The sequence below is a fragment of the Miniopterus natalensis genome, chromosome 10, assembly GCF_054644295.1.
Source record: "Miniopterus natalensis isolate mMinNat1 chromosome 10, mMinNat1.hap1, whole genome shotgun sequence".
In the NCBI taxonomy this organism is placed as follows: domain Eukaryota; kingdom Metazoa; phylum Chordata; class Mammalia; order Chiroptera; family Miniopteridae; genus Miniopterus; species Miniopterus natalensis.
Window position 1 is genome coordinate 65,504,634 of NC_142090.1, and position 13,092 is coordinate 65,517,725.

General features: G+C 35.4%; 1 protein-coding gene across 1 annotated transcript in view; it reads right to left on the reverse strand.

Annotated features, from left to right (window-relative positions):
* THSD7A (thrombospondin type 1 domain containing 7A) overlaps positions 1-13,092 on the reverse strand; it is a 309,567-nt gene that overhangs the window by 64,697 nt on the left and 231,778 nt on the right. Inside the window, exon 9 of the mRNA XM_087821185.1 lies at positions 8,892-9,007. Coding sequence (XP_087677311.1) covers positions 8,892-9,007 — 116 coding nt within the window. The remainder of the gene's footprint in view (positions 1-8,891; positions 9,008-13,092) is intronic.

Consider the following 13,092-nt stretch of genomic DNA (forward strand, 5'->3'; position numbering starts at 1 on the left):
GTTCCATAGTCAACCAGGCTTCCTAACACACAGTCGCAAAGTAATTGCTCTTTTGTATGTTCCTTTCCCCTTGAGAAATATGACAGCTCCAATTAATTTATTTTCCTCTACCTTAAGTTTATTTTCATGCCATTTCGCATAGCCCTGTTCACCACACGGGTCTCATACACATGTAATGAATCCTTCTTGGGAGAATATATTCCAGGTTTTAATGTGAAATTTTATTTCTTTGTTATCCACTTAATTTGAAATGCATAACTCATAAATTATTCTAGTCATTTATTATTCATGTTAAACAGTCTAAGATCTTCAATTCAGGTCACATTTTAACATCGGGGCTGTAAGTAGTGAAATGAAAGTCATTTCCTAAAGGCAGACTTTTTAGAGAAGCATTCGAAATAGCAATAATTACTCTAAGTAAATAACTCCCAATTTAAAAAACTAAAGGAAATAAGATTTATCTACAATGAAGAGATCAACTTGACAGCATTATTGATATAAAGATGTTCAAAATTTTTTAATATTAGAAACAGATCATGTATAATAAGACTTGCCAACTTTAATAAAAAAATACTCCAACTTATAATAAATACACTTTAGGGATGAACAGCCGCATGGCACAGTTTCACTCATAAAAGAATTCCCTAAAGAACTGTTTTAATGGAGTTCCTGCGATGCATTTAAATTTTTTTGCAAGATCATTAAATACTTAATATGGAGACTACAGGAACAGAGAAATTTAGAAGGGTTAGCAGGCCCGAACAATGAAAGTTTAACCAGAAATGAAATGAAACATTCTTAAAGTTATTATGTTAGCAGAAAAATATGATTAGACAATTAGAACTTTCCAATAATGAAACATCTTTTCTCATGAAGTTAAGGTGTCCCTCAACATGGTCTGGGCACCTGACTCCCAGCAATGTGGATTGGAGATTCCTGTGTTGGACAAGAGAATGGATCAGATTAGTGATTCCCAAATGCCTGGCTGCATAGGATAATTTCTTTAAAAAGACAAAAACAAAAATATATCTCCACCTATACCCTGAGTTGCTAAATCAGAATTTTTGGGAGCCGGGCTTGAAGTTTACAAAGCTTGCCAGGGAATTGTGATGAACACCCAGGTTTAAGATCTATCTACAAGAATAGACGACCTTGTATGCCTTGTCCCAATTTCAGATTCTAGGGTTCACATGTGACTTTTTAGGATTATTCCCATTGTGGGGGAAACCTGTACTATTAATGGTTGTATTAACTATATTAGTGAATAATTGGACTACTAGAGGTAATGGAATGGGGAATTAGGGACTGGAGGTAGTGAGTAGCAGAGAACTAAAGTATTTGAAAATACTATCATGGATGTTTTTAGTTTAACAGTAGTAGTCTGAATGCTAGCTTCAGCTTCTACATGTTAAATATCATTTATCTAGGGAAGATCTAAGAAATGCCAATAGGACTTTTTATAAAATTGCTACTGCAACCTCTATCCATTTTATTATCCAATGACTCCTATTTTTAAGGCTCAGGTGATAAATTCCTCTAATAATTTAGAGCTAGGAAAAACTTTGTTTCCCCTGACAATCACTTAAGAATCCACTGTGCTTCTATTTTTTGCTTTGCTCACCAGAATCTCAGAGCTAATTTTCTTCTCACTTGCAGGAGCTTACCTTACCTCTGATTTGATAGAATAATCTTTCTCTTCTTCCCTCATTTACTACTTGACTCTATTCTTCTTTTACACTTTCTATTATTTTTTTCTTTTGTTCATGATCTGTCATTAACCTTTTAAAAAGAGTAAACACACTAAATGGCCATTCTTATCATTTGTTTAGCTTTGGGGAAAGGGAGGAGGTGTTTGTTTTTTAATAGGGAAAAGATGAAAAGATGACAGAGGAGCAGGTCTTTGCTTCCCAGGGTGTCAATCACTCTTCAACCCTCTCCAACGGCAGGTAGACAACAGACATGGAATTGGGAACAAGGGATCCAGAGACTGCAGGTGACTGTGAGTTCAGCATCAGTGGCACCTTACAGACTGAAGCTTTGGGTCCTTAACTATGTAAATGTCACCTGGTACATAGGTAGGGCTGTTCAGATTTGGGAGGCAGCCATCAAATGTTAGTGTTTCATTTCTACTTTGTTTATTGACTTGAAAGCAAAAAGCCACCTAATGTCCCGCTCTGAAATATGCTAGTGCCCTCTCAACACCATCTGCACAAGTTTGTATTTAATATATAAGACTATGATAACTCTCACAATTGGCTCCACCTTGGCAATCCATTTATTTCTATAAAGAGTTCAAATGCCTTAACCTGGTGCGGCCCACGGGATACAGACTGTGACCTGATTCAAGTGAAACATTTCAAAGCCATGACACCTAGAGAAGAAGTTTAATGGAGTTACCCAGGAAGTGTCATGACATCCATATTCCTACCCACTTAGAGGCTCGCTTCTTCTCAGATCTCAGTGAAGAAATTACTTGTACACTCGAAGAAACAGATTGTAGAGCTCACCCAGGTTACAGAGCTCTTGAATCAAAGCACAGACAAAGGGAGAGCTACGGTGCACTTGAAAAGGTTGCTCACGAACAATTTGAGTGGGCAAACTGGAATTTCATAACCTTCATAATATCCTGTATGACTTACACCAATTTATTATATGTGGTTAATATACATATATAGTTTCCATTTATCTTTTGTGTTTTAGCACCTAGAATAATAGTCACACGTAGTAAAGACTTAATAAATACTTGATGAGTGAGGTGAGCAAACACATTTATTTCATTTCTTCTTAACTGGCTTATTAACATCTTCTATTTATTTTAATCCATTTCCTTATAGCAGTAAAAACCTGGGGACTAAGCCTGTGCGTTGAGGATCAATAAAAAATAAGGTATCATTCTGTCCATTGGAAATAATGTGCATGAGAAAAATAAAGGACTATTCATGTGGTGATTATAATTGAAAATACTCATCCAGGAAAGGAATAGGGGAAAAAAGGACTGTATATTCAGAAAACAATTATGTGATAATGGGGCCCATAGATTCAGAGGGAATGTAACACCTCACACAGTTACAGCATTTTTCAGATACCTTAAGACATTCAAGATAAATTTCACTAAAGACATTACTTGGTGGAAGGATTTAATGGGCAGGCAAAACTAAGGTGTGTTAAACTGGATGTGGGAGCAATAGCAGGCTGGAGGAGCATAGCGACAGGAAATTGGAAAAGAAATGTTTCATGCAAGAAGCAAAATGTAAAGGTATTTTTCCTATCTTTGGGGTAATTCTAGGATAGTATTGCTTAAGGGCATCAAGGTAGAATAGATGCCTCTGCAATATCCCTTCTAGCTCTCAATATAGTGTGAAAAGGGAGTGAACAGAATTTGAGCAGCTAAATGTATTATTTGGTCAAAAGTATTGTTTTTTTTTTTAAAGATTAGAGTTACAAATAATTTATATGCATAAGTGTTTCCTTTTTTAAAAAAAACACCCTTTGTAAAATTTATGAAAATTTGAAAAACAGTTAACAAGTGCACTGGTTGAAGGATTAAACTACTCTATTCAGTACTGATCTTTATAGGCATTGATTTTTCAGGACGTTATCTTGAGAGAGGGCTGAATAACATTTTGAATAACTCATTTTTGTTCTTTGCTGGGATGCTAAGCTATTCTGTTCCATTTTCCACAATACTAAAGAGTAATTTTTCCTCTTTAAATGATTTTTTTTTAAAAGAGGTTAGCCCCACACTTTCATTAATTCAAAACTCTTATAAACTTTAGACTTCACCTGCAGAATTAAATTTAGAAGAACCATCCCATCCTTGAATTAATTTTCTTTGCTGTTATCTATCCTTGAACATTCAACTTTGTTTTGCATTTTTAATTGTGTGCGAAAGTCAGTGTAATTTCAATGAAACTTGGACCATTCCCATTTCATACAAAATAATGAAAACCTAACCACATATCATCGCTTTATTTTCCTTACAACAAAGGGCTGGTTTTCTATAACACCATTGTATCCTATTCTTAGTTACAGGCAAAACGAAGGAGGCTTCTCCAGGAGCACAAAGCATCTTGGCACTGTTGTCCAACAGCAATCCCTCTTCTACCCCCTAGTCTTTATTTCCTCAGTACTCATAGTTACACTTAAAAAGAGTCTAGTGCCTAGATTTAGGGTTTCTGAAAGCCTTTCATCATAGGAGACTCAATCAACATAGAGCTGCCAAAGAGAACAGGCAGGGCTGATCTCCTGCTCTTGGTGAGATGACCGGCACTCAACCAAACACAGCCCTGCCTTTCAGAGAGTCCCTAGCTCACAGGACAGCAGTTTTCCGAGCTGGCATTCTTATACTCCTGGTCACCACCACCCCAGGATCTCCAGGGGAGAACAGTATCATAGTGGCACTTTAATTTAGAGAAGCTACCTGCCCACCCCCAAGAGACTATGGCAAGTAAACCCATTATATCTCACATGCCAGTTACTCCCCACAAGAAACTAGCACCCTTCTCCCCACACTCCCACCCCCAAATATCTTCCATCGTCACCTGGACCCACAACACTATCTACATCCATACCCCGATTTTCAGTTCCTCATTGTTTCCCATCCTCTAACCCTTCCACCACCGCACCCACTGGATCTCATGTTTTCCCATCTCTCTCTTAGAAAGTTTCCTTCACACTCTTTGCAGTGGAAGCTGACTCTACCTAGCCATTTCCCAGTCTTTTTTTCTCCTTTTACCTTTAAAAATCTCCAACTCCTCTTTAGCTCCTGTCGTCAGCTTTATCATTAGCTATCTACTTTGTAGCAGTTATCTACCAATGCTTCATTAATTAATGACTTTAGAATGTCCTTTACTGTGATCTTTTCTCTGGCTCTGTCACCTCTTTGGTGGCTCCACATGATTATTGTATCCAGGGCACTTTACTCTGAATTACTGAACTTTCTCACCTCCAATGACCTCTTCCTGCAGCTCACATCAGTTACTAGCTCTTCTGTTCACCCTTTGATGTTATCATTATCATCGGTACCTGCACACTCATCTTCATATATTTTACTTTCTGGTCACTCCTCCTAACCTTGCAGTCACTTACTTTAGTTCTCATTTTACTAAAATTATTCAAACTCAATTAAAATGGCCAACCCAATTCCCGCATCAGTTTTCCAGTATCTATCATCCCTTTCATGACCTTAGTTCCATTCCAACCCTACCTAGATTCCACACTCCATTATTATTGGAAGTACTCCCTTGAAAACATCTTTGACTTCCTGTTCCTCTCTCCCTTTCTTGTACTATCCTGGAAAAGTCCCAATCTTAATCAAAACCAATTATTTTCCTATACTTTTCCTGCACTCAGTCAACTGAAGATGAACATGGCTGGAGAAACACTGGCAATTGTGTTTAGGACGCCCTTTTTAAAGACATGACTAAATGGGCACTAGTTGCCTAGAAATTCTACTACACGTTATTAGCTTGTCCACCTTTGCACTCTCCAAAAGGATGTCACATCTTCTTCTCTTTCCTCAAATCCCCTGCACCCTTCTCTTGACCTTTCACACTCAAAGAAATTAGAATAATCATTAAATGCCTTAACTGCATTGAAGCACCAGAATGTAAGCTTCCCGAGAGCAGGAACATTGGTTTCTTTGTTTACTGCTATAGCCTTTATATTTAAAATGTGCCTGGCACATTTTAGTTACTTGAAATATTTTTATAGAATGAAAAAGTTAAGGGTTTTTAAAAATAATATGTGATATGAATAATTGAAAACCAATTTACCAATAAATTTACCAGAATATCGTCAATAAATAATAATCAGAAATTTATATTAATATATTTTTCCTTATCATCTAAATACTTCTCTCAAACTGATACATAATTAAACTTCTAAGAAAGATTGCTTTCAGCATGTCAAATTAAAACATTTACTACATACTGACCATATGTAGTGTCTAATGCCTTTACTACAGGAACTTATCACTATAGACTAGACAGTAACTAATATGTCAAATGAACCATGGATCACAAAGCATAGAGCACTTTATTATACACTATTTCATTTGCACCATAGAGTGACCCATAGATGTTATAACCAAGGCTTGGAGAGCTTAGGTATCTTGTCTAAGATCACTTGACTGCTAAGTGGCCAAGGTGGATGTCTAAACCAGGTTTGCTGATTTCAAAATCCATTCATTGCATTATACCATAAAACCCATTACTCATTTCTATATTCAAAAACTAAAAATTGTGTCCCTCTACATATAAGTCTAATTAGGCCTTCTATAACCACTTCCATTCTCCTTCCCAATTTCACATCTCGACTTTCCTTCACATGCTCTGAACTCCAGCTGGCTGGTTCCCACTCTCTTCTTGAACAATGCCTCTTCCTTGTGGTCCTTTAAAGACTTTTCCTGATGCTTTTGCTCCCACAGTGCTTTTTCCCTTTCCTTCCTTGGAGTTCTTTCTATTTTACTGCTAAATCTTGTTACTGAATCATGTAAATCTTACATTATATGATTTATGTAGAAGAATTCTATATATTTTTTATTGATTGTAGAGAGAGGAAGGGGGAGAGAGAAACATGGATGTGAGAGAGAAATATCAATTGATCGCCACCTCTCCCCACTACCACCGGCATGTGCCCCAAATGGGGATGAACCCGAAACCTGGGTATGTGCCCTGATCGAAATCGAACCCACTACCTTTTGGTGTATGGGACACCAACTATACACCAAACCATCCAACCAACTGAGCCACACTGACCAGGACGAAGAATTCTATATTTTAAATGAGATCAAAAGCTTCCTTAAAGTCAGGAACTGTGTCTTTTCTACAGGGCCATCAATGTGCAAGTAATATATAGAAATCAATAAATAAAAAAGCCAGTAAGTATTTATTCATATAGTACGGATGAGTATTAATTTAATTAACACATGCATAGCATTCACAATATATTTGTTCCCTCATCTACCTGCTAAAATTTTTTTTAAAGTGCTTTATATAACTTATCACAGTTTGTCACATAAATTTTAAAAAATTTTAAAGATGGCCAAACAGAAAAGCAAATCACTTTTTTAGTACTATAAAAATCATTAGCAGAGATCAAATTAAAAATGATGTTATTTAATTTTCCATTACAATTTTTTATAAGTTACAACTATTACCTTCTTTCCTTCCTAGACATATATTATGCATAGGATCACAACTGCATTTTCAAGAGCTTACAGAAGAAAATTTATAGGCTACTAACTGGTTCTTAATTCCTGGATGCAATCCAATATTCCAAATTATTTTCAAATGAAAGTCTAAAGAAATGAGAAAATTTTACCTGGTTCCTCATTTTTATGAGTGACTATCTGAGAATCAATTTAATGGAATCATTTTTTTAAACCTTTTTTTTTTATTTCCTTGAAATACTTTAGACCAAGTCAACTTTTATTTTAAATACTTTACTGAATATGAGGAAACACCCAATGTAAGGAAAGCAAAGTTTTTTCCCCACTTTCAAAAACTTCACTTAAAATGTTAATTTGTGTTAAATTATTAACCAAAGGGTTATAAATGTAACCGTGTATGTTTTGGAATTATTAGTAAGTGACCTTACTATCATGCTAACACAAAACATCAAGTATAAAATTATCAAGAATAAAATTTCCAAGCATATGAATTTTGTGTAATAAATAACCTTTTTCATTGTAATGATGAAAACCAACATTACCATAGAAATACTAACCTATTAGAAAGAACAATGACCAAGCCAAAGTATATCATATGTTTAGGGTTTAAGAAAATAAGGGGATAAGAGAAGAAAACTTGAAAAAAAAGTCAGAAAAATGACATTGCTTTATTAGTAATGTTAATGCAATTAGCATTTTTTAAAAAGTTAATACCAATTCCTTTTGCCCCCAAAGCTTTTTAGATACCTTAAAAACTTTTAAAATAAAAAATTTCTATTCATGGTGACTTTGTAGTTTAACTTTGTTTGATAATTCCATGGTACTTAAAGGAGAAAAAGTTTCAACTATATTGCCCGGCTAGGCGTGGCTCAGCAGTTGAGCGTCAACCTAGGATCCCAGTCAGGGCACATGCCCGGGTTGCGGGCTCAAGACCCCGTCGGGGGCGTGCAGGAGGCAGCTGATCAATGACTCATCATTGATGTTTCTCTCTTTCTCTCTCTGTTGGGAGAGTAAAACAGAAGATAGGAGACAGTGACATTTGTGACCATAAGAGAAAATTTGTTCAATCAGTGCATAAGTCATCTGGAGGATGTTTGCTATCTCTTAGCAGCCAATGAGAAAGAACCCTAACCTCCAGGGTAAAGAATTATCAAAGTATCTGCCATGATACTAAAGATATTAAAGAATCTTTGTGAGTACTAAAAGGGGGAAACAACAAAAACAAAATGAGAACAAATCGCACCTTGTAAATGCCTCCTGGCCAGAGGAAGAATCTGATCATTTTTCTTTCCTTTAATCCATCCTTGGGGTGCATAACTGAATCTGCAGTGAGTCTACCTGATGCCAGGGCTATTTTTCGCTATTAAGTAGGTTGGAAGCTATGAGTATTGACAAGATCACTGCCCACTCTTTTTGAAATACATGAGGCCACTATACAGTCTTTTAAAACTAATGTTAAACACCGTTAATATAATACCTAGAATCCTCTCACTTTGACTTACATTGTAAAGTTTTGAGTCAGTTCTGGCATAGAACTCATTCGTTTGATACTCTCAAGGTCTATTATTCTCTACAAGGAAACCAAAATTGTGTGGCATTCATGGCAAACCAGGATTACAGAGCCCCACGTGAGAATCACAAACTTGGCTCAGCCAGAGCACAGACGTGCTGGTGAGTGGTTTTCCAGGGGAACAGCTTCGGGAACCCTGCAGGTCATTACCTTCTTTACACGAGGAAGGGCAGGATGTCCAGTCGCTGTATGGGGTCATGACGCAGTCCTTCCTGCAAGGGAGCAGGCAGGGCCTCACTGTTTCAGGCCGAAGGCTTTCAGGACACCTAGGAAAACACGCAAAGGGGAATGACTAGGCCTCTTAGTAATCCCGAAAACCAGGTAATTCAATATGGTTAGAATTTTCATTGCTAAAATTGCTAAATAGTCACCAGCCTGTGTTATTTAACTTCCAGGAGCTTTTGACAAGAACTTTACAGCTACATTCTTCCAAACTGGATCTCAATACAGGATGTGTGATTTTAACAATTATAATTGTGCTACCTAGGACAAAATGTAATAATTATAACTTATTCCCTTATAATAATCTGCACATTAATAACTTTGTGTTTTCTTACATGCTTTTAAAAAATCTTTGTAGAGATTAAAATTACCAATTTAAGGACACAAATCTACATCTTTGTATAACTAGATGGGCTTACTGAAGATTATAAATTTTCAGGTTATTCTGCAACTTTTACAAAATATGTATAGCATAACAAATTTATAATGGAATATATTTTATACCCAGTACATGCTAAAAACAAAGTTGTATTTATGGCTATATATTTCATAATAAATAATAAAATAATGAAAGTGTATAAGTCATTATGATAAGCAATTGTTGCTTTATTCCTAGTTTCACTTAATATATTTTCTCCCATTACATTCCTAGTTTCAAATTATAAAAATTTTAATATCTTAAATAGTTTTGCCTGGCTGGAGTGGCTCAGTTGGTTGGAGCATCATTTGGTATATGGAAAAGTCGCAGGTTCGATTCCTGGTCAGGGCACGCACCCAGGTTGTGGTTCAGTCCCCTGTCCAGGTGCATGTGGGAGGCAACCGATCAATGCTTCACTCTCACATCAATGTTTCTCTCTGTCTCCCTTTCCCTTCTGCTCTAAAATCAATAAAAGCATGTCCTCAGGTGAAGAATAAAAAAAAAACTTTAGATATTTTTATAAGTTATAGTATTTCTTGGAACAAAAAGAGTAAATACAAATAAAACAAAAATAGTCCATCAGTAATTTAAAGAAAAATAAAACACTGTGTTCTTGACATAAATTATGGTAAAGTTAACCAAATTATTATTAAAAAATAGAGCAAAAATATATTATTTATGAGGAGTGCAAGGGAAACATAATGACAAAACACTGAAATGTCTTATGTTGTATAAGGTTTTCACTCCTTAAAGATAATTTTAGGGAGCTGATATATGTTTTAAACATACTGTCTTGTTCATGGTATACTGCATCTTTATAACCTGATTCTACTATTGCTAGTAGTCAAATGTTGGCCATGAGCATTAACATTAGAAAAAGATGTATATTAGGACAACAGAACATGATAACATAATTCACGTAACTAAATGTAACACTCAGGAAATACTCTTTTGAGGTCATATAAATCATTAACAAATAAACTAAGAGGCACCGAAGAAATAAACCAAACAACCAGTGAAACTGTTGATGAAATAACTTGGGAAATTAGTGAAATATGGGATTTAAAACTATTACCCATGGGAGAAGCCAAAATTTTTTGTAGGTCAAGATAAATTGTGTTTTAACAAGTAAGTTAATCAGGTTTTCAGAACAGAACTATGAGTGAAAAAAACAACATCATTAATCTCTTTCCCATAATTTCTTTATAGCACCTTGCTGATGCTTCATTTTAGGTACCTTGTATTATAATCATTTGTCTACATGTTCTATCTCATACATAAATATTATGTTCTATTCAATTATATAGATACATGTTTTGCTCTCTCACTCTATAACATTAGGGTTTATTTGGCAGTGAATTTAAATAACATACTGTATCCAGCATTTCAAAAAGAAATGTCTCCCTAGATTATGTTAAGAATAAGCTCATGTTCTCCCAATTACTATTTCTACTCAAAGTCAGTGTATGACAAAGAAATTTAGCTGTGAATCACAGAATTTAAAGTATCGTTACAATTGAAACTATAAAGCACTAGAATTATCATTTAACCTTTACTCTTAACCAGGAAATATTATATATAGCAAAACCCCACATATAATCCAGTTCATTCTTCGGAAGTATGAAATTATTGATTAGTAATTATGATGGGAAGCACACTTTATCAATGAGGCAATTTTATAACTTAAACCATGAGAGAGCATTACTCAATTGCATGCTCTTCAAATTTTAGCCCTGAAAATCAGTGACATTTATAATGTTATCACTGACAACCTCCAAAATTTTGTTTTAGCTTAGAAATATCCACAGCAAGATACTTGGCTCACTGTTGAGAAGAAAATTACCAACAACAAAGCCATTCAATGAACTCACAAAGGCAAATTATACAACCTAGATTCCATCCCATAAAATAAATTCAGACTTCCTTTGGCAAGGCAATTGGTTCGGTCAACAGGCTTCTCTTCCCTTTGTACTGTTTGCATTTAGTCTTTGTGGTTTAAATCAAGGAATTGATTTCCCCCCAAATCTTATTCAAGGTCAAATTAAACAGATGTGATAGGAGCTGAAGTTTGTTACTCGGAGGATAGATAAGATCAATAACATTGATTTTACCATTGCACAGTAATCTGTTTTATTAAGAGGAGTTTAAAGCAAGGTTTCTATTTGCATTTCTGTTTCAAATGCCTAGCGCTGAAAAGCATTCGTGGAATTGAACCTAGCATTTAGGCATCAGGGCGGTAACATTTTCTTTGGAATTTACAGGATTTGCTTACTTTTTCAGAACTTTAAGGGCAAAGTAAATCCATTGGACTTAACAAATCTATCCATGTATCCAGGTCACTGCATAAAGGCTGCAAGGGCAAAGCACATTCTTAATGGATTATTGTGGTGGCCTGACATGGGGCTTCAGGGTACCCTGCTTACTGAATGATTTAATGACATCAATCCAGCTGGCTTTTTCACACGTTTGCTTGCACACAGGAACATCCATTGTTCAGCAAAATATTTTGTAGTTTGCATAAGTGAGGAAAACATCAATAGCAACATTTGAAAGGTAATTAACTATAAAAGAGGAAAAAAGTGAGCTTACTCGTAGAAGCTCAGCACAATAACCCTCTATTCTGTGCCATGATAGGTTGGTCAGGTGAGAACCCTTTGCAGTGAATATTTCCACATCTGTGCTTGTCCTAGGAGGACCCAGAATCCTCCAGGACTTTGGATTTCTGCTCCCGCTGTTACTGCTATTGAATTTTAATACACTGCACATTAATTTTCTTCGTTAGATTCATCACAACTTTAGCATTATTTCTATTTAAATATTGGTTTGGGGCTACCTATTAAGCATCTGAATAGTTTTCCATTTGGTCAACTCTTTTTGCCGTATGTTTTCTAATATGTTTCCTAATTTCAAACTATATAAACAAAGTATGGGGCAAAATATCCCTCATATGTGGAATGCTGGCCAGGTAAAAACAACTCATAATGGGATTCTTACAAATCCCTTGGGGATTTTCATACATCAGGTACATTATTATCATTTCCCTCAAACACTAAGTAGCTCAAATTTTAAAAGAAAATAATTTCTAAGATTTATTAAGTGCTTATGTTACTACTATTTTCCCCCCATTAAATTCTTTCAATAAACTCTGACAACTGAGGCCATAATCTGCTAAGTAGGATGCTTATGATCACACGTAGTATTTAAGCAGTTGGCCAACTATTTGGAAATTATGAGGCCATTTGTATACCAAAGCAAACTTGACTGGGTTTACTTCCAATGTTTTATAAGGCTAAGATAATTTGAATTTTAAAAGATGTGTGCTGTCTAAATCCCAAAAGGTAAATAAGACTTTCCCCCTGAAAGGATTATATTTTTAGAATTGATTTATTAATTTTCTCTAAGGATGATAGCTTTATCATAATTTGTTTTTGTTTATATTTCTCACAAGGCACATACAATATGCCAGCTCTCTAGTTCTTTGTCCACCCCTCTAGCAAACTGTTTGCCCTGTTACTACACTATTTGTAACCACAGTAAGAAACTGATGGTTTTTTTACTTATCATAACACTCATCCTATCCCAAGGCTCTCTCTTGGATGTAAATAGCTTATTCATTTAACGATTGAAAGATGTAATAAGTTCAGCCTCAGTATTTTTGATATAATATTTTCTAGGGGAAACGAAAGGCAGATCATAGAAGGTTACTGCTCA